Source organism: Elgaria multicarinata, chromosome 16, assembly GCF_023053635.1.
Source record: "Elgaria multicarinata webbii isolate HBS135686 ecotype San Diego chromosome 16, rElgMul1.1.pri, whole genome shotgun sequence".
In the NCBI taxonomy this organism is placed as follows: domain Eukaryota; kingdom Metazoa; phylum Chordata; class Lepidosauria; order Squamata; family Anguidae; genus Elgaria; species Elgaria multicarinata.
Window position 1 is genome coordinate 18,010,050 of NC_086186.1, and position 25,008 is coordinate 18,035,057.

The 25,008-nt window shown below is 44.9% G+C and overlaps 1 protein-coding gene across 1 annotated transcript in view; it reads right to left on the minus strand.

Moving 5' to 3' along the window:
* CEMIP (cell migration inducing hyaluronidase 1) overlaps positions 1 to 25,008 on the minus strand; it is an 83,832-nt gene that overhangs the window by 31,848 nt on the left and 26,976 nt on the right. The window contains exons 7-13 of the mRNA XM_063142550.1: positions 24,323 to 24,393; positions 22,120 to 22,215; positions 20,345 to 20,463; positions 17,391 to 17,532; positions 15,694 to 15,885; positions 2,423 to 2,598; positions 435 to 644 (exon numbers count right to left, since the gene is read on the minus strand). Of these exons, the coding sequence (XP_062998620.1) occupies positions 435 to 644; positions 2,423 to 2,598; positions 15,694 to 15,885; positions 17,391 to 17,532; positions 20,345 to 20,463; positions 22,120 to 22,215; positions 24,323 to 24,393 (1,006 nt within the window). The remainder of the gene's footprint in view (positions 1 to 434; positions 645 to 2,422; positions 2,599 to 15,693; positions 15,886 to 17,390; positions 17,533 to 20,344; positions 20,464 to 22,119; positions 22,216 to 24,322; positions 24,394 to 25,008) is intronic.

The following is a 25,008-nucleotide window of genomic DNA, read 5'->3' on the forward strand; positions in this document are numbered from 1 at the left end:
CCATCCAGATTGGTGGCCATCACTACATCTTGTGGTATTGAGATCCATAATTTAACTATGCACTGTGTGAAGAAGTCCTTCCTTTTATTTGTCCTGGATCTCCCACCAATCAGTTTCATGGGATGACCCCGGGTTCTAGTATTTTGAGAGAGGGAGAAAAATTGCCTCGCTATTCACATTCTCCACCCTATGCATAATTTGTACACCTCTGTCATGTCTCCCCTCAGCCTCTTCTCCAAGCTAAACAATCCCAACTGATGTAACCTTCCCTCATAGGGGAGATACTCCAGCCTCTTGATCATCTTAGTTGCCCTTTTCTGCACTTTTCCCAGCTCTATAATATCCTTTATTATAGTTAAAATGTTAAAAGTGATAAAAGCAAAAACACATATGACCCTCTGGAGGACTATGACGACTAAATCAATGTTTCTTACCAACAAACCGTTGGAGCCGTGGACCGTGACGCAACGAGAAAAGGCATGGTGGATGGAGATGTCTTTCACGTAGGTCGGAGGGCGGTAGCCTCCCTTTTCGTCCACGTCTCCGGCCATGTGAAAGTGGATTGGATAGTGTCCCAGTGACTGCTGGCCCATGTGTTTCAGCTCTGCCCCTTCCATATGGACAGCTTTAAAGCCAAGGCCAATCTGGACAACAATAAATATCAAGTCAAGCTGTGTCAGGGAAGTTCCGAAACTTCATAGAATCATAGAATCATAGAACAGCAGAGTTGGAAGGGGCCTACAAGGCCATCGAGTCCAACCCCCTGCTCAATGCAGGAATCCACCCTAAAGCATCCCTGACAGATGGTTGTCCAGCTGCCTCTTGAAGGCCTCTAGTGTGGGAGAGCCCACAACCTCCCTAGGGAACTGATTCCACCGTCGCACTGCTCTAACAGTTAGGAAGTTTTTCCTGATGTCCAGCCGGAATCTGGCTTCCTTTAACTTGAGCCCGTTATTCCGTGTCCTGCACTCTGGGAGGATCGAGAAGAGATCCTGGCCCTGTGGTTGTGCATCTCCCACAGTTTGGGGTGGGTGGGTGGATTTTGGGGGTTTTGTTTGTTTTGTTTTGTTTTTAAGATGTGACCCATCCAGAGTTAAGTACTATTAAATTCCATTGATATTCTTTTTTTTAAAAAAAATAAAGGCAAAAGAAGAAGAAAACATATAACAAGTTCACTAAAGAAATAAAGGAAGTCACAATTACAATTCTTAGTTTATCCCTAATGTGCTTGTTGTACAGCTACAGCAAATCAGCCTAAGCAGAAATGGGCTATCTAACGAAAAAATGAAACTGCAAGTTATGTTGCATAGTGTGAGAGCCAACGTGGTGTAGTGGTTAGGGTTGGACTGGGAATCGGGAGATCCGGGTTCCAGTTCCCACTTGGCCATGAGGCTCACTGGGTGACTTTGGGCCAGTCACTGACTCTCACCCTAACCTACCTCACAGGGTTGTTGTGAGGATAAAATGGAGAGGAGGAGGGCTATGTAAGCTGCCTTGGGTTCTTTGCAAGAGGAGTAAAGACAAGATATAATAAAATAATAATCATGAGTATATGTGTGTGTGCATGTCAGATAGAGAGAAAGAGAGAAAGAGAGAGAGAGAGAGCATGTGAGACTCCTCCCATATGTACCTGCCTGGGCCCTAAGGTCATCCTCAGGGGTCCTCCTCCGTAAGCCCCTGCCAAAGGAAGTGAGGCAGGTGGCTACCAGGAGCAGGGCCTTCTCTGCTGTGGCACCCTGGCTGTGGAATGAGCTCCCTAAGGAGGTTCGCTTGGCACCTACATTATATGCTTTTAGATGCCAGGTGAAGACCTTTTTATTCTCCCAGCATTTTAACAGTCCATAAATAAATTTTAACTCGGTGTTTTAAATTTGTAATTTTGCATTGCTGCTGTTTTTATCTGGTTGAGCTTTTAAATTGTATTTTATATTATGGTTTTATACTGTTGTTTTATACTTTGAATGGTTTTAATTTTTGTGAACCACCCAGAGAGCTCCAGCTATTGGGTGGTATAGTAATGTAATAAAATAAATAAATAAATAAATAAGTAATCAGAAAAAAGAGAGGCAAACTATGGTTGGAATTATCTGAAGGGCTTCCACATAAGAATTAAAGGGGTGCCATAATATCTTCCTTAAAATTAGGATTCCTTGCTTGCTGCACCTATTGTGTAAATTAAATTCAACTGATTTTTATGGGAGAGAATTAAGCAAGTGCTTAATTCCCCTCTTAAAATTAACGGGCTTTAAAAGTACACCACTGTGGCTGAGCCATGCCCGGTCCATAACAAAATTCTGTGCCGGGGTAATTCTGAGACTTGCATAATTTGCACAGGTGCACAGCCTCATGTCACAGGCTCCTAGCGGCATGGACAAAGAACCGCAGTGCAGAAAAATCACGGAAGGAGGACAGCGAGCGATACCTTAATATGGCCGCCGAAGGTGTCGAAATCAAAGAAGGAGCATAGATCAGAGTTGTAGTTGTAACATCCTTTCTCCATCTCTCCCGTCACCACAATGTTTCGACTTAACAGGCCCACTTCAGCCCTCATGTCCACTCCATCAATTACCTCTCCTGTGTGAAGGTATGTTGCCTTCCCTAAGGGGGATAAAAAACACACACCATTTTAAAAAAATGTATTGACGATTATATCACAATGTTTGCAATGAGAAAACTATCAGCGCGGTCAGATAACATGGGGCAAGAGGGTTATGGGGGGAATAGAATGGGGCAAAGAATAGGATGGTGTGGGGGGAAAGGAGAAGAAGGTGAAAGAGATGAGGAAGAGCGCTGAATGGGATTAGTCCAGTTGCTTTTGTTAATGAAGGGTGTGATCCTATTACTTCTGCCCTTGATGATCACAAGACTCTGAACTCCAAGGTTTACGATCATCCAGTGTAGAGCTGGAGGAATGATGGAGGTAATCTTTGCCTCCCTGCTTCTCCATCTCAGCAACTTCATTAGATGGGCTCTTCTTCTTTTTTTGCCCATCTAGCTGGGGCACTTTGGAGGAGGAGGGAAGGAAGCAAGATGGAGAGGCCTTGGGACAGCATGTATCTTGGCCTCTCCAGTCCCTTCTCCTCCCCACCCATCAGAACAGCCCTTCTACCCCTCTCCAAGGTTGCATTCTTGACCTTGGAGGAGCATGGCTTCCTCCCTCCAGGGTCGGAGCACTGTCCCCGACCTCACGTCCAGGAATCTGAAATATCGTAAGGTCCCCCAGAAGCTGTCTAGGGGCCATAGGGTTGCTCCCTTAAATACTATGTTTTGCTTTAATTTAGAAGATTTCAGGTTGGGCTGTTCCATTCAACTATTATATTGTATTTTATATTGTATTTTATATTATGGTTTTATGCTGTTGTTTTATACTTTGAATGTTTTTAATTTTTGTGAACCGCCCAGAGAGCTCCGGCTATTGGGCAGTATAGAAATGCAATAAATAAATAAATAAATTATTCCAACCATGATCTATTCATATACATGATCTATTCACATGCACCATTGGGTTTTACAGTTGTGATGTGTTGATGTGAATGTTTATTTCAGTTTATGTAGTTTTATGCAATACGTTTTTTCAAGGGCTGACTGGTCATTTGAACAGATGAAGTCAGATTGCTGGTCTATCTAGCTCAATATGGGCTACAAACACTGCCTGGGAGCTCTCAAAAAAAAAAAAACTTTACTAGCTCTGCCTACAAATTCTGGGGACTGAACTGCATTCAAAGCATGTGTCTGCCTGCAGGACCATCTTCAGTCTCTAGGTGGCAGTCCTCCCTAACTAGAGCAATGCATTGCAGTCCATATAGTTTGAAGGAAGGGGACAGAGTTATACAGCTGCTCCTTCCCTCTGATGTGGGGCAGCCCCTCCTCAGGGAAACAGAGTAAGCAGACCCCCTCCTTCAGGGGGCTATAGGGGTACGCCATGGCAGGGTCCACACCTAGAAATGCTGGAGGGGCACGGCTTCACTCAGATGGGATGGACACAATGTGTTCAACTCTGACAGCTGCCTAACTCAGCTTGAAGGTTTCTGTGTATCAAAGGAAGGGCTATTCCAGTGGTTCTCAACCTGTTTTGCTCCATTCCCCCCTTTCACCGTTGTTCAGAATGTAATTCCCCCCCTTCCCAAGAAAGTCTAACTCAAAAGGTCCATTCCAAATAATATGCATATAATATTGAAAATCTTTTATTTTTTTCTATATTAGTCCCATTTAAAGGGGCCATGCAAAGGATGCCCCCTTTTATATTCTCAGCTCCCATGCTTTGCGTTGCCCCTTTAAATGTGAAGCTTGAAACTCCTAGGATTGTGAGGGAGGGAGGGAAAAGAGAGCAAAGACCTGGCATTTGCAGACGACATGACATTTTTCTGGGACGTTTTTAATAACATGTGTAGGAAGACATAATCTACAGGACATCATACTTTGCTGAATAGTGGTCCCAATCCCCCCCCCGGAACCCTAAAATTCCCCCCCGGGGGGGAATTCCCCCCTTGTTGAGAACCCATGGGCTATTCCAACCCATACAAAGTGGAATAGTTTTGTGTGTTGAGTACACACGTACACACACACAAAATTCCTTCCCATCTCTCCCCGAATTCTGCAAAACACCTGAATAAGGGAAGAAGTCTTTTTATTTATCTGTCTACTTCGTGCATGTGTTACACACACACACACACACACACACACACACACACACCTTCCCTGATTCAGCTGTTTTACATGGGTCTGGGGGTGGCGGGGAGCAGGAAGAGATCATCTTACTACCCACATTTTGAACAGATCCAGTAAAAACAAGTAATACACTCATTAAATAAACACTGTGCTTAAAAAAAAAAAGTTTCAAAATATTGTTGCAGTTGCACAGATTTTGTTTCCGGAAGAGCCATACAGCTTACACAGACACACACAGAGGATAATTGGAAACAAATGCCAAACGTTCAGGAAAAAAATTGCTCCTGGTGATGAAGGATCTCCATAGGAGAAAGCTTGCCTGCTCAAAACACTGGCAGAATGCCTGTTTTTCTGACAAGGAAGAGGGACAGTTGTTGGGACCTGTCTATTGCTTGTTATTTATAACATTGATATACCGCTCTGCCTCTAAACAGCTTCTGGATCAGTGAACAATAAAATAAACATTTAAAAGTTTTAGATACTTTTTAAAACAAAAACAGTATTAAAAGTTTCAAAAACAAAACAAAACTGAATACCAAGAAAAAACATGGCTGGTTTATTGAGGAAGGCTTCTTGAAATAATAATAAAAAAGGTCTTCAGCAGGTGCCGGAAACAAAACAATGTCGGTGCCTGCCTGGCATCCAGAGGCAGGGAGTTCCGCAGAGAGAGAGCTACCACACTGAAGGCTGTGCTCCAGGTGGATTCTAACCAGGCCATAGAGCCCATATGGTACCACCAGGAGCACTTCATCTGATGACCTCAGTGACTGGGCAGGCTGATAAGAGAGAAGGCACTCTCTCAAGTAACCTGGTCCAAAGTTTACGGCTTTGTATACCAGGAATACACTGAGAGTGCCGTGGACTGCAAGAAGATCAAACCAGTCCATACTCCAGGAAATAAAGCCAGACTGCTCACTTGAGGGAATGGTATTAAAGGCAAAACTGAAGCACTTTGGCCACATAATGAGAAGACAGGATACCCTGGAGAAGAGGCTGATGCTAGGGAAAGTGGAAGGCAAAAGGAGGGCAAGATGGATGGATGATATTCTGGAGGGGACAGACTTGACCTTGGGGGAGCTAGGGGTGGCGACGGCCGACAGAAAGCTCTGGCGTGGGCTGGTCCATGAAGTCATGAAGAGTCGGAAGCGACTGAACGAATAAACAACAAATACCAGGAACAGAACGTTAAACCTGGCCCAGTAGCGAATAGGCAGCCAGTGCAGTTCCCTCTGCAAACAGCTGCGTGTTGAAAAGGGACAGCTCCTGCCTGCATTCTGCACCCACTCCAGCATTTGGACCTGCCTTGCAGAGTGTGTTGCAAACTGCCTCTTGCGAACCAGATAATCAGAGGGCCAACGATTCACAATTCCTTTTCTCCTTCCCTCATAATACTAGGGGTCATCCAATTGGCAGTCGATACAGTATTAATTCCGGCAGTAGTTTTGCGACAGGCTAAAGGAGATAAGTCTTTGCACATAGCACACATTAATTTACGGAATCTCCTACCGTAAGACGTGATGATGACCACTAACTCAGACGGCTTTAAAAGGTGGACTAGACAAATTCTTGGAGGATAGGTCTATTGGCAACTATTAGCCACGATGGTTCAAGAGAATGACCCTATTCAAGGACAGTATATGCCTGCATGCTAAGGAACAACCAACAGGTCACCTTCATGACCCATTTATGGTCTTCCAGGAGGCATCTGGGTGGAAAGCAGGATGCTAGAACACATAAACCTTTGCTCTAAACCAGCTGGGCTGTCCCATACTTAAACCTATTTGCACAGAAGCTGTAATAGAACGGATCATTCCAAGGATAAAGGAAGTAAAGAAATATGTTCTGTTCTTGTCTGGGCTGGATTGCTTTTTATGTTGTTGTTTTATTTTTATTTTTTTGAATGAAATTTGTTTTGTTTTTAATTATTGCAAGACACCCCGAGGAATGCAAATGAATCAGAACAGCAGGGTAAAAGGGTTTTTCTTTTTCTTTTTAATCAGTCCATCAATCACATTTCTGAGGTTTGCCGCCCTACTCACTTTATAGCCTGTACATGTGCTGGAGTTCGAGAATAATGAAATGTCAGGGTACAATGTGCTTGGCTTGTTATTTAATACCTGCACAGACACGCTAAGAATGTTAAATGCCAATAAGAATGCAAAATGCGCAGCATGAGATTTATATATAAATAACATGCTGGGTGTTTGTTTTTGTGTCAGGCTTTTGCTGACCAGGCAGGATTCAGATAAGGAAATTGTCTCAGGTGGATGCCGGGTGCTGCTGCTGTTTTCCGCCTTTAGAAACAGTGACACCACGTCTGCCACATCCATTTGCTCTAAAGCAAATGCCTTCCGTGTCTGGTGGCAAAAGGAACACAGCAGGCATATCTACTGCTGCAGGAGGTTTATTTAGAAGCAATACCATCGGTTGTGTGTCTAGAAATTTGCTGTGGCCAGGATACAGGTGCAAGTACCATCCTGACCACAGCTAATTTTTAGACACACTACTGATGCACCATCTAAGACAGGGCAAGACCAAAAAATGCTCCCCCAGACACCTTTCTTGGTGCTCATCAAGGTGCCCTAGCTTCTCTCCCCCCATCCTTTTTAAAATTTAATTTAACACATTTCCTTACCAGCAGCTGGGATTGCCATGAAATAGATTCCTGTTGCTGCTGAAAACTGTGGTTTCCAAGGAGTTAAAAACATAAGAACACAAGAGGAGCCATGCTGGATCAGACCGAGGGTCCATCTAGTCCAGCACTCTGTTCTCACAGTGGCCAACCAGCTGTCGACCAGGGACCGACAAAGCAGGACATGGGTGCAACAGCACCCTCCCACCCATGTTCCCCAGCAACTGGTGCATATAGGCTTACTACCTTGGATACTGGAGTTCAAAACTGCGGCTTCAGAAGAGAGCCAGTGTGGTGTAATGGTTAGAGAGTTGGACTAGGACTTGGGAGATCTGAATTCTAGTTCCTACTCTGCCATGGAAGCTCACTTGGTGACTTTGGGCCAATCACTGACTCTCAGCCTAACCTACCTCACAGGATTGTTGTTGTGATGATACAATAGAGAGAATGACTATATGAGCTCCTCCTCGGTCCCTTGCAAAACGGCAGAGTATAAGGCAAGGGAAAAGGTGGGGTATAAATGTAAATAAATAAATTTAATAAATAAAATAAATAATTGAGTTGTTTAGTAAGTTGTAGCTCAGACTCCACCTCGGCCTTGTACTCAGGCTGTTGCTAGACCTACGGTTTATCCCAGGATCATCCCGGGTTCGCCCCTGCCTGAGCACTGGATGCCCTGTGTGGCACCTAGATGAACAGGTTTGACCCCAGGACAATCCTGGGATAAACCTTAGGTCTAGCTACAGCCTCAGTCTTTTGGGCAGGTTACTTGTCCTTTCCCATGCCTCCCATGGCCGCCATTTTGTAGTGGTTCCCAAGGCACTTTCTCAAATTACTGATGAACCATAAAAGTTTGCTTCCCACTGCTCTAAGAGCTACTTTAAATGTTTAAAGGAAGCAGCCAGACAGAAAACAGGCATGGCTGATGCTTCATCTAATCACACTTCTAAGTCTTGCCCTGAGTTCTTCCCAAAACCCCTCTGTTAATGCCTTTTGTTTCCCCGGCCTATTGACCAAGGCAGATAAACACCGATTAACCCAGACACCCTATTCATGTATTAACATTTATATAACACCGTATCTGCTAAAAAGCAATCATGCCAGGGTACGACAATTTCAAACAAATAAAACCCTAACGATAAAAAGATAAGTGTTTAAGAGCAGCGAAACAGCAGAACATTAAATTAGCTCTGTAATTTAAAAGGCGAAATTAACAAGATGGGTCTTCACCCTTTCTAAAGGCCAAGAGAGTTCTCGGGGGGAGCACATTCCACAGTTTGGGAACAACGCAGGAGACAGCCCTTTCACGCTGGCCCGACACATGGGCCTCGGTGGGTAATGTAGCTCTCAAGAAGGCCTCCACTGCAAATCTTAATCCCCAAGTAGGTTCACAGCAAGACTGGGGTCCTTCTACAGCCAGGTGACTAGATATTTAGGGATTTAAAAGTTGAAAACAAGACTTTGAATTGCCCAGAAAGCAACTGGCAGCCAGTGCAGGCCTTCCAAGACAGGTGTATGTTCCCAATACCGTGTACTGGTTAGAAGCCTAGCTGCTGCATTTTGCACCAATTGAAGCTCCCAGACACTTCCAGGGAACAACACATAGAGTGCATTGCAGTATTCTAAACGTGATATGACCAAGGCATGATAACAGTTTCCAAGTCAGACTCAGGAAGGATTGCAGTAATTGTGCAATTACTCTTGGTGTGCCAAGCACTCCCAACTTCCTAACCCTCACCCAACGTATGCCATAACATCTTAGGCTGACTCTCAATCTTCAGATTTTGCCACCGGTTAGGGGGCAGGGCCTTTTTGGTGGTGGTCCTGAGCTTGTCGAACTGAAGCTCATTTATGGAGCTCCTGCCTGGTCTTTAGAAAGCAGCAGAGAGCTACATTATTGAGAATTGCTAGGCTTCGTGTGCTTTTGTGATGCCGCTATTGTTTCGTACAGATTAGATTTGCATTGCTTTTCGCTTCCGGGAGGTAGTTTATTTCTGACGTGATTTCCATAAGCCGCCTCAAGCAGAGGGCGAGGCTGGATATAAACGTTCTGACGCAAGGTTTTTAGACAAATAAGCCCTCCACAAAACCTGCCATGGCAAGCATTTGGGTCTGCACAAGGCTAGGCAACAAGCGTGCAGGACAGGCTGCCAATTCACATGAGACGCGTGGTGCACAACCAGCCCTGGGGGAAGATCAGAAAGGCAGATTCAGTAGAAATCTGCCAAGTGCGCCAGTCACAGGGAGGCGAGAGCATCTCACCCAGAAAAATCTCTCAGTTCGATTTGCTAGAGAGATGCATCTCGCAAATGCACCCGGGCTTTTGCTAGAATGTGAGCTGAATGAAAGCAGATGAGCCCTTCTTGTGACACCAGCATGCTGCATACATCAAGGGTGAGGAAGCTTTTGCACCCCAAGGGCTGCACGCCCTCGTAGATAACCTTCCAGGGGTGGCTGAAGCCAACGCCAAAGGTGGGTAAGTACAAAACCACATGCACCCATTTACAGCTCCAATAATTCCTGACCTTTGGCCATACTGTCTGGAGTTTATGGAGGTTGTAGTCCAAAATACCTGGAAGACATCAGGTTGCTTACCCCTAGGTTAACGCTCCACTGCCCAGTTGTGACTGCCTCAATTTGCCCTCCACGAAAATTAGGCTCAAGGAAAGCCTCCCATTGGCTTGGGAGAGAGAAAGTCCCCCCCCCACTGACTTGAAAAAAAGCCTCCCATTGACTTAAAAAAAGCCTCCTGTTGGCTTGAAAAAAGCCTCCCACTGGTTCCAAGAGAAATGAGTTTTTTCAAGCCTATCTGTTACAAGGAGAGGATTCACAAGCCAGTTGGTAGGGGCTCTGTAGGACACCAATTCCTCACCCCAGCTATGCATGCAAACCCATTCTCTTCACTTTTTTCAACTTCTGTCTGCTGAAGTTAGGGTACACCTCCTCCCACCAGGGGTGAACAACCTGTGGCCCTCCATATGATGGGACCTACAACTCCCATCAACCCTAGCCAGCATGGCAAATGGTGAGGGATCATGGGAGCTGTAGGCCAAAACATCCAGAGGGCCACAAGTCACCCACCCCTGTCCTACACAGGTACTCCCATCCAGGTGAAGGGGCCAGAGCACCGTGGTCCATGTGTTACATGGAGAAGGTCCCATAATTCAATCCCTGGCAGAGACAACAAAATGGAGAACAGGTTCCAAGTGTGAAGGTAACTGATGAGAAGCAGATTAATGGACCTTATACCAAGTCAAGCCAATATAGACATCTATGTTATGGATGTTGTAGTTCAACACAGCAGGTTGGAGATAGATGAGTTATGCTTATTGGCATTTGATAGTGTGACCATATGGAAAAGAGGACAGGGCTCCTGCATCTTTAACAGTTGCATAGAAAAGGGAGTCTCAGCAAGTGCCATTTGTATGCATGCAGCACCTGATGAAATTCCCTCTTCATCACAAGAGTTAAAGCTGCAGAACCCTTGCCTTCATGACCAGATACAAAAGAGGGCAGGGCTCCTGCAGCTTTAACTGTTGTGAAGAGGGAATCTCATCAGGTGCTGCATGCCTACAAATGACACCTGCTGAAATCCCCTTTTCAATGCAACTGTTAAAGATGCAGGAGCCCTGTCCTCCTTTCCATATGGTCACCCTAGCCACAAAGCACAAAGTAACATTAATAGTTCCTTAAAAAATAATAAAGTAAATAAAATAAAAAGCGTAGATGGGCAATCCCTGAGAAACCAGCTCTACTATCTGGTTTGCGATATATCCAGCTACAAAGTACTTTCCTTGCAAATTGTATGTGAGCTTTTGGAGACGCCTGCTGATAATCAGCCCTTTCAGAGCCCAGTTAGATTCAAGATACGTGCACAGATGAACTGCAATCAGCCATCGAGGAAAGGCTGGTCTGGTCTGAGCAGTGATGCATGCCAGTTTATTCATGTTTTCATCTGGGACCATAAAAGGCTGTTGCATCATTTCTGCCCATTTGTGAAACTTATCAGGGTTTGAAGTAGCTTCACATACATAGCGATAGATAAGGCCGGAGATTTTTGTTGCTGTTGCCTCTTTGATCTTCCATTCTACTCCCTTCCTGCCTTCCTGTAGCTTTTTGCCTGTTTTCGCTCCGGGCATCTTCTATTTCCGTAAAGTCCAGATGCAAAGCATTTGAATCCATTCCCACAAGAGAGTGGGGATCGAGATTCCAGACACAAAACCCACAATGACAGAGAAAAATCTATCTATCTATCTATCTATCTATCTATCTATCTATCTATCTATCTATCATCGTGATAAGGGAAGCAGAGAAATGTCGTTCGAATTACGAGAATTTTTGGAACCATTATGTAGGGCCAGGGTCAAGGGTAGGCGTGATTGAGTGCCTGTCGAGGAGCCACACCCAAGCAAGGGCCTACTGACAAAAGGCCTCTGGAGTTGCTCCTCAACCTGCTTGCTCACCTGCTGCCTCTTGCTCTGGCCCAGACAACGGTGGTGGTGAGGAGGAGTAGGACGAGGAGGACCAACAGATGTCCCTGCCTACCTGCTCAGTGGCTCTCTACCTGTCAAGCAAGCAAGTGGTAGCACTGATGAGAAAGAGGAGGAGGAGGAGGAGGAACAGCAGCTGGCGACCATGATGGTGAGAAGGTGGACTTAATGAGCAAGAGAGCCCATTGAAAATGTCTCACCCAAGGGACCTCCAAAACCTGGACCTGCCCAGAGGTTCTCTATCTCTCAAGCAAGCAAGTGGTAGCACTTCTGAGAAAGAGGAGGAGGAGCAGCAACAGCAGCTGGTGACCATGGTGGTGAGAAGATGGACTCAATGAGCAAGGGAGACCATTGAAAATGTCTCAACCAAGGGACCTCCAAAACCTGGACCTGCTCAGAGGTTCTCTATCTCTCAAGCAAGCAAATGGTAGCACTTCTGAGAAAGAGGAGGAGCAGCAGCAACAGCAGCTGGTGACCATGGTGGTGAGAAGGTGGACTCAATGAGCAAGGGAGACCATTGAAAATGTCTCACCCAAGGGACCTCCAAAACCTGGACCTGCTCAGAGGTTCTCTATCTCTCAAGCAAGCAAATGGTAGCACTTCTGAGAAAGAGGAGGAGCAGCAGCAACAGCAGCTGGTGACCATGGTGGTGAGAAGGTGGACTCAATGAGCAAGGGAGACCATTGAAAATGTCTCACCCAAGGGACCTCCAAAACCTGGACCTGCTCAGAGGTTCTCTATCTCTCAAGCAAGCAAATGGTAGCACTTCTGAGAAAGAGGAGGAGCAGCAGCAACAGCAGCTGGTGACCATGGTGGTGAGAAGGTGGACTCAATGAGCAAGGGAGACCATTGAAAATGTCTCACCCAAGGGACCTCCAAAACCTGGACCTGCCCAGAGGTTCTCTATCTCTCAAGCAAGCAAGTGGTAGCACTTCTGAGAAAGAGGAGGAGGAGCAGCAACAGCAGCTGGTGACCATGGTGGTGAGAAGGTGGACTCAATGAGCAAGGGAGACCATTGAAAATGTCTCACCCAAGGGACCTCCAAAACCTGGACCTGCCCAGAGGCTCTCTATGGTTTCAGGCCATTGTTTTTCTACTTGGAGATGCCAGGAATTGAATATGGAAGCGTCTACCTGCAAAGTATGTGCACTACCACTGAGTAATGGCCTTTCCCTTAGTTCACTGGAGGTAGGTGCTGCATGGGTCAGACAGACACATAGAGAGTAGGCCTGATTTTTACTGAGCACAGTTGAACTCTCCTTTCCTATTGACAGTCAGTAGTTGCCCAATTCCCAACTGTTCCACTGAGATTCTGTTTATAAAGAAAACATAATTTATTAGCAGGAAGTCTCCAAAATAGCTCAACCCATTCAGCCAAATATCCTATGCTGAGCAAATGAAAATACTGCTAGAAGATGACGACACTGATCCTAATTAGGTTTTTGCTCGGTCACGAGAGGCGTTATGAAAAAACCACAGTATTATAGCTGAACCATTTTTAGCTACGTTGTATTAAGGGATTTGAAAAAGTGGTGTAAAATCAGCCACAAATGGTTTCCTTGCCATTTCTGCAACAAACGGTGGGCTTGCCAGCATTTTCTAGCAGAGCTCCCTTGCCTTTTAATAGTGGCACGGCAGAGACAAATTCAACAGATACAGTTTTTCCCAGCACAGAGCTGCAGTGACAATAAAAAAAGCCTCTTATCTGTTCATTTGCTGTATGGCATGCTGCTTTGAATGCTCAGAAACCTTGCCTGCCCTATCTAGAGCTGAGCTAGAATCTAATGGTAAAAATGTAGCATTTCCAGAATGATAAAATTCAAAACCTGCTACAGTGAGATCGGGTTTAATATCCCTAAACCAGGACTGTTGAACCTCAGGCCCAAGGGCCAAATCCAGATCACCTGGGGTCTTAATATGGCCCTCTAGGATTCTCTAAATGGCCATGCCCCCTTACCCTGATGATTGTTTGGATGTGTTGATTGTTTGGATGTGCTGATTGTTTGGAGGTGCTAATTGTTTGGAGCTGCTGATTGTTTGGAAGTCTTCCTGGCTTTAACATGTTTCCCAACTCTCACTCCACCACCATTCAAAAAGGCTGAAATGCCTCTCCTAAATCTTAGTTACTGCCCCATGAGCTTTCAGCCAAACTGCACTGATATTTTTGCTACTTTGGGCCCTACTGCTTTTGCTTTCAGTCCTGCCGCCTACTGGGATGCACCCCCTGAAAGCTACTCTGAAAGGGAATTCGGCCCTCAGGCTGAAAGTTCAATATACTCCTGCCCTAAATTATACCTGACCAATGTTTGTGAATGCACTAAGGATTCCAGGAAAGGCTATTCTACTTTTCGGTTCCCATGGGGCAGGAGATGTGCTCAAGGCAGGAGGAATTTTCCATCTATCTCACCATGCAACTGAGGCCAAAACTTCAAATTACATTGCCCCCTTGAGCTTTCATAACCCAACCATCGCTTCTCCTCTGCAAAGCAGTTCTGGGAGGCTGGCGTTTTTAAGGGAGAGGCCGTGAACAGGAGGAAAGTGCTGCTTAACCCTTCTCCAACCACTTTCCCTCTGCACCTCCCTGCCACCAGCTTTATTTTCGTTGACTATCTCCCAAGACTGCTCTCATGATGTAATTCGTGTCACACGCGTTTAATGTGGTTTTTCCAATCATCTATTGGAATGTTGCTGGGGAAATGGTCGGGTCGGGGGAACCAAATAACTTTACAGCTAGGTTTTCCCATAGAGTGCTGCCTGCCATCTTCAGTCATAAGACTATGATGCATTTGGAACCAGCGTGATATTTTTCTTGGCACAAGCAATTAACCTTCTTGGCTGGTTCAACCATCAGCCAAGAAGCTGTAATTCTTCCTGAGCCAGGGGCCTTCATTTAAAGCAAAATCGTCTTCCGGAAGTATCCAGGGAGTGTCATTTTAGCTTTAAAGCAAGGCACACATTCCTGGTACGCCTTCTTTTAGAGAAATCCTTATCCCCTTCCCTTGTGGAGTGCATCCACAAGGGAATTAGCCACAAGGGAATTAGCCACAAGGGATTAGCCCCATGACTCCTGAAAGTTGCCACCCATGCAGCAAAAATGCCTTAAATAAATAATAAATATCCCACTCGCCTGGTCGCCCAAGGTGACCAGGAATTCCTGGCAGACTCCAAGGATCACTCCAACCCTCCTCTGCCAGCCTATTTGGTGTCTGTCCTAGCCATGGAGAAGGGAGAGTCCCTTCCTCCATAGTCATCATTGAAATACTGTGGGCTGGCAGAAGAATAATGGATTTGCTTCTTCCCCCCTCCAGCAATCTGCTTGGTAGAAAGCAATTCTTTTTTCAAATAGCCTGCTAAGATACTACTAACTTGTGTCTCCATGCTGTTCAGAGCCTAGTAACTTTTGTAGGCTTATTTAGAGGGCTGCAATACTCATGATCTTTCTTTCTTTCTTTCTTTCATCCTTGTTCCCTTTGCTTCACTTTCACCAATCTTATTTTTAAACCCAACATTTCAACTTCTCCCCAACCCCCACTGGGCCTGTTCAGACAACACATTAAGCCATGGTTAGGGCCGCTAACCCTTTTGCAGCAAGTGTTTAGTGAGCACAGTTAAAACATGGTTATGGAGCCACCATGTTTAGGGAAAATGCCATTCCCCATGCTAAGCCATCATGGTTATCACAAAACACTTAACCATCATGGCTTAGCATGTTGTCCGAACAGGGCCATTCCCTTTTTAAGACCCAAAGCTATAGGACCTATAATGGTTCACTGGTTTTCAGGCATGAGGTTAATTATTTAACAACACTGTCCTCAAAAGAGGCACACGTAACTTGGGCTCTCATTCATACCTGCTTAGCCACTTTGACACCAAAAGCATGAATCCCAAAAGATGGAGTCCTACCTGCCACTTTGACTTCATTGGGTCCACAGGCTCTGCATGGCAAAATTTGGAATTCTTCTGCCTGATACATGGAATAATCCGTACTGGCCACAACAATCTTATCTCCAACCTTCCATGACTGCACATTGTCTGCCAATCTCAAGATGGTACTGTTCACATTGGTGTCGACAGTCACTGTAAGCTTGGGTCTCACTGGAAAGCCAACCAAAGACAATAATTGAAGGTGAAGAGACGGGTGAGTATTGGAAGGTGAAGGATAAAACATCTGGAGGGCCACAGGTCGCATGCCCCTGATTTAACTGAACTGCAGGGGGTGGGCTGAAGGTAGATCTCTAGATTTTTGGGACTTCACTTCCCAGAAGCCCCTGCCAGCATAGCCTAGGATCTGGAATGCTGGGAGTTGAAGTCCCAAACATCTGGAGATCTACTTTCTGCCCATCCCTGCCCAATCGGCTATGTTTCACATCAACAAAAGCAAGCAGTTACAAGGGAAATATGAACCAGTTCTTCCAGCCATGTTGCCGGGCCTGGCTTTTTGGGATTGCAAAATCAAACCAGAAAAACAAAATAGGCCCCATTCATTATTTACTGGAAAGTGTCTTTTTCCACTAAAACTTCACTAAATTTAAAATGCAGCTCTTGGTGGCTTGGCTGCACCACACCCTCTCAGTGCTAGTTTTTATGGTCACTCGGAGTTGTTATTTGAGGCCGCCACTGAAGCGGCCCTCAAATTAATGAGGTGTGGTTTTAATTTTTTTTTTTGCACTAATCAACCAAACGGACGCCTTGCGCCGCCCCAAAACGAAGGGTAGAACAATTGCATTGCATGATTGGTTTGCTGTAGAATGAACGGCTGCAAAGGGAAATGGTTCCTTTCCTAAAGCATTGCTTCTCCAACATTGGTGGGCAGAGAATATTTCCCCAAAGAAGTAACCCTTCTGCTTCTTCAAATGCTTGAGGAAGGGGAGAGGTTTCACACGCCCTGTCAAACAATTCATAAGAACATAAGAAGTACCATCCTGGATCAGACCAAAGGTCCATCTAGTCCAGCACTCTGTTCACATCTAACCTAGCCCTCTCCTTGCTGTGTTAGCTTTCTGCTTTCAGGGAGTTTTGCAAATGCTCCCCTTATCCCAACAAAGGCTAGATCTACACCAAGCAGGATATGACACTTTGAAAATGTTTTGAAGACTGTATCTGGAGTGTGTCTTGAGCCCCAACAGTTGTCACTACTGTTATAAACCTTTTTAAAGCAATAGTGTAGATCCTACCAAAATATGACAATCCACCTGAAGTCGTATGGCCCGCTCTGCCATCTTATGAACCTATCACCTCATTCTGCTGTATGTGTAGCCTACACCACTGAGACTGCACGTCTATGTGTTCCTGCGTCCTTTTAGAGATGATAAACTGCTAAATGCTTTATGACTGAATTGCTGGGAGCTGTGCGCGAAGGACTAGCAACTTGGTGTGGAGAATGGGAAGCAGAAATAGAAAGACTCAGAGTGACAGACATACACCATAGAATTAAATATGCTTCAGACTGACGCAAAGCCCTTCATTAAGGTGGTATTTATAACTCTGAGGTAAAATCCAGCTTCCTTTACAATAAATAGATCAGTAGAAACAAACTTCAGAATAGATTTCCCTCTCTCAATCATACCCCTCTTCCTAACTTTCAAAAATGAGTCACATACCAGGTCTGCCACATAAGAACCGCACTCTGTAGTTATGGCAACCTCCACCGGTCTGTTCTGGGCCGCGACAAAAGAACCTGTAATCACGGCCGCTTTTGAAGAGGATCTCGGTGGTCAGCTGAGCTCCTGCAAGTGTGACTGCCTTGGATGAGAAAAGAAACGCAAACTGAGTAAATAATCAAGTGTTTATAAAACCTGATGCTCAGCAACACCTGTGAGACAAAGAAAACAGATGTCTTGCTGTCACAAGAAACTACAGCCTTAAAATAGGATCATAGAATCATAGAATAGCAGAGTTGGAAGGGTCCTACAAGGCCATCTAGTCCAACCCCCTGCTCAATGCAGGAATCCACCCTAAAGCATCCCTGACAGATGGTTTTCCAGCTGCCTCTTGAATGCCTCTAGTGTGGGAGAGCCCACAACCTCCCTAGTTAACTGATTCCACCGTCGCACTGCTCTAACAGTCAGGATATATGAGAAGAGGCAAGAACTTATATCAAGGCTTTCTTTTCATGGCCTTCTTTTCAGAGTTCCACAAAAAAACTTTTCTCGTTCTCATGCCTCTACTTGTTTTAAAAGTACTGATGCACTGAAAGGAATCAGCCCAGATTTCCAGAGTCGTAACATAACAAAATGGCTGGCATAGAACAGGGCGATCTTTCCCAACCTGGCACCCTCTAGGCAGGTTGGACTACAATGCCCATCACCCACAGTCAACATGGGAGTTGTATTCCTTTACATCTGGAGGGCATCAGATGGGGGAAGGTTGGCATCGTGCCTAGGGTGACCATATGAAAAGGAGGACAGGACTCTTGTATCTTTAACAGTTGCATAGAAAAGGGAATTTCAGCAGGTGTCGTTTATATATATGGAGAACCTGGTGAAATTCCCTCTTTATCACAATAGTTAAAGCTGCAGCAGCTATACTAGAGTGACCAGATTTAAAAGAGGGCAGGGCACCTGCAGCTTTAACTGTTGTGATGAAGAGGAAATTTCACCAGGTTCCCCGTATATACAAATGACACCTGCTGAAACTTCCTTTTCAATACAACTGTTAAAGATACAGGAGCCCTGTCCTCCTTTTCATATGGTCACCCTAATAGTGCCTGCAATTCAATTAGACAAGGGGTGCAAACCTTCAGTATCGTGTCCCAAATCTGGCCTCTCTGGGATCCGGTCACTGGGGTCCCAATCATTGATTGTCTGGGCTTTTGTGCAGCCTTTTCCCCCATTCTAAAGGCTGAAATGCTTCTCATAAGACTTAGTTACTGGGCTGGGGCTTATCTATAACTGCTATAATCCTTACATCTGAGTAGACATACATAGGATTGCTCACTAAAAGTGTAAGATGAGGAATCCATGGGTAAAATGCAACCTAAGTCCTTCTTGGAGCAGAACCATTGAAATGAATGGTACTTAAGTTAATTATGACTAATTTATGTCCCATTCATTTCAATGAGTCTACTCAAAGTAGGAATTTAGTTGGATTCTACCCATTGGGAACTTGAGCGTCCCTACTCCTTCCATTCCTAGACCCATCACTTGTCCATTCACCTTTCTCTATATTATGCTTTGGGGAACAGAAATGGCACCTCTACAATAGAAGGCCATTATCTGTTGTCTTGGATTTTACCCCATGGTTCACATCTTGCTTTGCGCAGAAATTCACTAGGTGGACTTCAGCAGATCTCTCTCTTCTGACCTCAACCCTCCTCATCTGAAATATGGAGTCATTAATAATGTTGCTCTACCTTACAGGACTGTTGTAGAGTTGACTGAGATGCATGTGGGATGTTTTAAACAACAACAGCGAGGTCCCCTTTGCAAGAAGACCTGTACACTTGTAACTGATCCCCCGCCCTCCTTCAAAACAGAGAAGTAAAGATGGCAGAAATATCTCTTATAGTCCTCCACGTGGAAGGGTCAGGAGACACATGATGTCATGTGTGCATAGTGGAAAGAGGACTGCTAGGCTGAGCGGGCAAGTGAAGTAGCTTTGGGAGACAATGTGGTGCAGTGGTTAGGGTGTTGGACTGGGACTTGGGAGATTCAGAGCTTCATCCCACGAACCTGTTTCCCTCGAATTATCCCCTACAGCGCTAAGCTGTCTCTGTTGTTGCTACCTGGCGGCTAGATCCTTTGCATACCAGGAAATGGGTTTAAGGGGGAAAATTTTAAAAATCATTAAAAATCAACGGATGACCCAATCCATTTCAAATCTGGTATGCTTAAAGCTCTCCTTAATATCTATTACTGTGCCAATTTTGATGTCTTTATCTTTAAAGCTTATGCAGATGTAAGCATTTGTTTAATTTTTCTTCAAACCCTGCTCCTGCGCCCCAGTGGCCGCTCGGAAAACAACAAATGATACGCTCGCAAACTAGTAGCAAAATCTTGCACTTCTTTTGGTTAAGAAGCGCAATTAAAGCAGGATGCATGGGAGTACTTCACAATAAAAGCAGATTATGAGCTGGAAAACTTCGGAGTCCTTTGCACGCAATTCACAGTGATTGCACAGTATAATGCTGGTGTGATAAATCGCTCAGTCTCTAGTCCCCAACTCAGACCTGAAGCTCAATGGGTGAGGACCATGTAAGTCACTTTGGGTTCCTTGCAAGAGGAAAAAAAGACGGGACATAAATGCAATAACCAATAAATAAAATAACTTGAAAGAGGAAGTTGTGGAGTCAGCCCTGGGATCAGAAGCAGGGATGCTATCTTATCTGCCACCAAGTCGGCTCCAAATGAACCCATCTAGGAAATGTCTGTGAGCAGTGAGAAAAGAGCAGGCCCATCAAGAAGCCCTTGTGGTGTAATAAAACTGTTTGTGTTTTCATTTTCCAGCTATCAGCTTAAACCCACCATTATTGGATGCCAACTGGAAAGAGGGAACAGAGTCAAGGGAAACAGATGCAGCGATAGGGAGGCCCGGTCAGTCACCTTGGCGGTCATACCTGGATGTCGACGGGGTGATCGCAGAGTCCTGGGTGAGCAGCTCGGAAGTCGGAAAGTCTCTCTCCGTGTTTGGATTTGGCCTTTTGAGGCTTCTCCAGCCATTCGGTCCATTCGACATCTGGAAGGGGAGGGGGGAGAAGGAAGGCAGTGAGCACAAGAAAAGGTAATTTTCTTGTGTTCACATTGGTTAACAGCCTTAACCAATGCGACAAAAATGTACTTCACAGATGTTGGTGGCAAACACTGCCTCTTCAGCAGCTGCCCATATCCTGGCTCTCCCTCTGGACCTGTCAGCTGCTATTTGGAGATGTTGTGAAGTGCATGAAGTTGGAGGGGGGTGAGTGGAAGGAAGGAAGGAAGGAAGGAAGGAAGGAAGGGGAAAGCAGGGCCTTATTCAAGCTGCACAGCTCAGATTTACAACACGGATAGAATCCAGTTCAGCCTTTGCCAACCTGACCAATTATCTGGGATGATGGGTATTGTAATCCAGCAACAGTGTGGTGTAGTGGTTAGGGTGTTGGACTGAGAGTCAGGAGGTTCGGGTTCTAGTCCCCACTCAGCCATGGAAACCCACTGGGTGACGGAAGGAGGGGATTTTTCGAGAAACAACAGAGAGTTTGTTGTATATCGTATATGTTAGGGGTGTGCACGGACCCCCCCAATCCGCTTCGTGGCCCAATCCAGAAAATCCGGATCGGGCCCGATCCTCTTTGCGCCGCGCCGCCCGTCTCCCGCTCCGCTCCGCGGAGCGAGATCCAGCTTCGCCGCCGTCACTATATGGACGGCGGCGGGTGGCGGCGGCGCAAGAGAAACCACCCACCCACCCACCCCGCCCCCTTACCTTACTCCGTCGCGGGATTCAATTGAGGCCCCGGTTGAAGCCGGAAGAGGCCTCGGCCTTCACTTCCGGCTTCAACCGGGGCCTCAATTGAAGCCGGCGACGAAGGAAGGTAAGCGTCCCTCCTCCCTGCTCCCTTACCTGGTGCTGCCGCTGCTGCCGCCACATGGATAGCGGCACCATCAGCGCCAGATTAGTCCCCCCCCACTTACCTTCAAGCGAAGCTCCGGATGGAGGCGATGCTCTTCGCCTCGATCCGCAGCCCCCCTGACTCTCTTCGCCTCCGCCTTAAGGGTAGGCGAAGGCCCCCGCTCCGCTCCTGCTTCTCCGGTTCAAGGAGAAGCGGAGCACATCCCTAGTATATGTACATTGTATATGTATATGTACATTGTATATGTACATTGAAGAAACAACAACTAAGAGTTTCTTTTATAATTTATCATTGTTTTGACTATTTTACTTGGATTTGTAAAACTACAGTCTAGTGTTTTTCTCCTCCTCCGTTTCCTTCTTCAACTCCTGATGAAGGACAATGTCCAAAATGTGTTGAGTACATTGAAGAACTATTTTAAGAATAAAAATATAGATTTATAGCACCAGAGCTTTGCTCTCCCCATTTTTTCTTTGACTTTGGGCCGGTCATTGACTCTCAGCCCAGCCTACCTCACAGGACTGTTGGGAAGATAACATAGAGAGGAGGAGGGTTATGTATGCTGCCTTTGGTTCCTTGGAGGGGAAAAATGGCAGGATATACATGCAATAAATTAATAAAATAATAAATAAAATATCTGGAGGGTTTCCCCACTCCTCCTCTACAGGAATTGCAATTTCTGCCACTAATGTGTGTGTGTGTGTGATTTCTGACTGTATTATTTAGTTGCCTGCACACAGACTCAGTTTTCAAAGTAGCCCAAAACAGAAAAGAAAAGGCCTCACCTTGAACCCATTCACTGGTTGAAGACACATTAAAATGCTCTCCATTGTCTGCTTGGAAAAGTTTGAATACTTTGGCCACAGCTGAGCCTTTGCGTCCTGCAAAAAACAAAAAAAAGTACAACAGCTTACTAGCAATCTGTGGGTGGTTATGGGCAGGCTGTCATCCATTCAACATTTGTGTTCCTTTGGAGATTTCGGGCAGATTTGGTAAGTACCTGCAAAATTTCAAACACAAGTGCTACAACTTGGCACAATTCCCCGCACCCATTATGGGATGTTTACTCCCCCGTTGAAAGGGAGAGTCTGCAAATCAGCAAAATAGGGGTGGAGGAGATGGTGAGTATCCATTTTGCCTCTTGTTCTAGTTACAGAATAAGAGGGGATCTTCACTACTGCTTTTAAAGCACTTTAAAGCACTTTGAAAACGTTTTGAAAACTGTATATGCAGTGTGTCTTAGGCCTCAACAGTTGTCAAAACTGTTATAAAGCGCTTTAAAGCAGTAGTGTAGATCCTGCCTTAGTCCGGATAACCTGTCGCAAGCCCTAAAGAGGTTCTTAAGGATGTGGCAATATGGGTGCAAGGAGGACTCTTCCAATCACCTTTCTGGATAATAAACCCAAAGTTGTCACTTAGCTTTTGCAGGGAAATTTGTTTCCCCCCTCAAGGAAACCTCTGTGTTTCAGGGAAAAGTGCACTCTCCTAGCATTCGAAATGCAGTGGTGTTTTATCCCTGAGGAACATCTAAAAGACTCATAACAACGTATAGCTGGATTCTGGCGGAGGGTGGAGAGAAACAATTTGACACATCAAAGGTAGCCAGGAGCGAGGAAGAATTTTGAAAAGCAGCTCTGTGTGCGGTGTGGTATTGAGGGCGCACTCACAACGCACAATAACAATGTCTGCTGTCTGCTCTGGGGAAAACACAAATGGCATTAAAGCCCTGTGTCTTCTGTGAGTGCCTGTTCTCACATGTGCTACTTGTATATTTGCATTTGAAGAGGGAGACACACACCTATTACAAGAGGCGCCTAATGTCTAATGCCTAATTCAATTTTACAGATGCTTTTGCAGAGCGCATTCCGATGGTGAGTGAAATGGGTGGGCCAGGATACCCAAAACACCACAACTACCAACATATATTCATTTAAAGCTCTTAAACCGAAGTAACTACCAGTAGATGACCAGGAACTCAATCTTAAAAGAGTCATTTCAAACTTCAATAATCAGCAGTCAGGGAAAAGGGGTGTGTGGTCATCTGATAAACTTTTCCTGTTTTAACTCTGTAGTTTAATGCTGTATTTTAAAAACTCTGTATTGCTGCTCCGTTTTATTCTGGTTCTACTTTTATAGTGTACTTTTTATGTTGTACTTTAACATTGTGGTTTAGGTTTTATACTTTAAATTGTACTTTATCGTTTTGATTTTTGTAAACTACCCATAAATAAATAAATAAATAAATAAATAAAATTGGTCTGTATTGGGACCCAAAGTGGGCTGGATTTAATTCACAAGGCTAAAGGTTCAACACACCTATATTACAAAGACCACACTCAAAATGGTAGTGTGGGCATGACTAGCACAGATCAAACTTTCTCAGCCTAGCGCCCTCCAGATGTTTAGGACTTCAGCTCCCATCAGCCTCACCCAACATGGCCAATTGTGGAATTCTGAGATTTGTCGTCCCAAACATCTGGTGAGTACCAGGTTGGAGAAAGCTGTCATAGACCACAATTTCAGATTGTTTCTGAACCAAAACAATGCATACAAGCATAGAAGACATCCTGGGCCCAATGGCTGGGTTCAGACAACACAATAACCCACACTCAAGGGTTGAGTATGATTGTCGTTGAATGGGGGTCTGTTGTTGAAATGTGTGTTATCGTATTGTCTGAACCCATCTGTACTAATAAACCATGTTTTGTTACCCGTTAACAACCCATGAACACAACCCATAGTTTGTTGTTGGGTTGTGAACTAAGGGTTGTTAGTGCTTAACAAACCATGGTTTATTAGTGCTTAACAAACCATGGTTTGTTAGTGCACCTGGTTCCAGATGACACAATAACCCACATTTCAAGAACAACCCATGGTTCATCGAGAACCCATACTCCACCCTTGGATATGGGTTATCGTGTTGTGCAAACCTAGTCAATGGCTAATTTATAACCCCCTATTTTCAAGTTGCCACTTCCATGGAATTACCTTGGTATTCTATGTAGTCTTCAACAGAAGAAGAAGGGCTTCCTTTTACTGTAATAAAGCTCCAGGGATGCCTGGAAAGCCAAAGAAAAACATTGTTGTATTTTTTTTTCATGAAATACGTGCAGCTTCTTTGAATACAATTTGTTTTGTCCCTTTCATCTCACAGCCTTGCAACCAATTTGATTTATGAGATACTCCAAAACTGATATAAAAGTAATGCTCTCTTTCCACCTCATTTCCCCCCTCCAACTAAAGAACAAAGATGTTCAAAAGTCTTAATGCACTTAATTTCCTTCAGCTCACAGCTATCCCTTTTAAATTGGGAATTCAACCTTGCAAATGCCTTACTGGCATAAATCTGGACTGTCTGAAAAGGTACAAAGTCTTCAAACCTGGGCCAGATAGCTTGTTAAACTTGAATGGGACTCCTCTGAAGAAAGTGGTTTGAAGGTCAGACCCATAAAGAGCTTGTCAGGTTACAAAATCAGAGCTTTGTAGAAATATTTCTAAGAAGCTGAATATGTATTTGGCTTTCGCCTCCACTCTATGGCCTTTAAAAGGATCAAGATTTGGCAAACAGAGGTAGTACAACAGAAAGAGAGCATTAGTGAGGATTTATAGTGAGTTGCATTTTATTGATTAACTGGCAAAATGTTATTGGGTTTTTTTTATGGGTCTCAGATGAA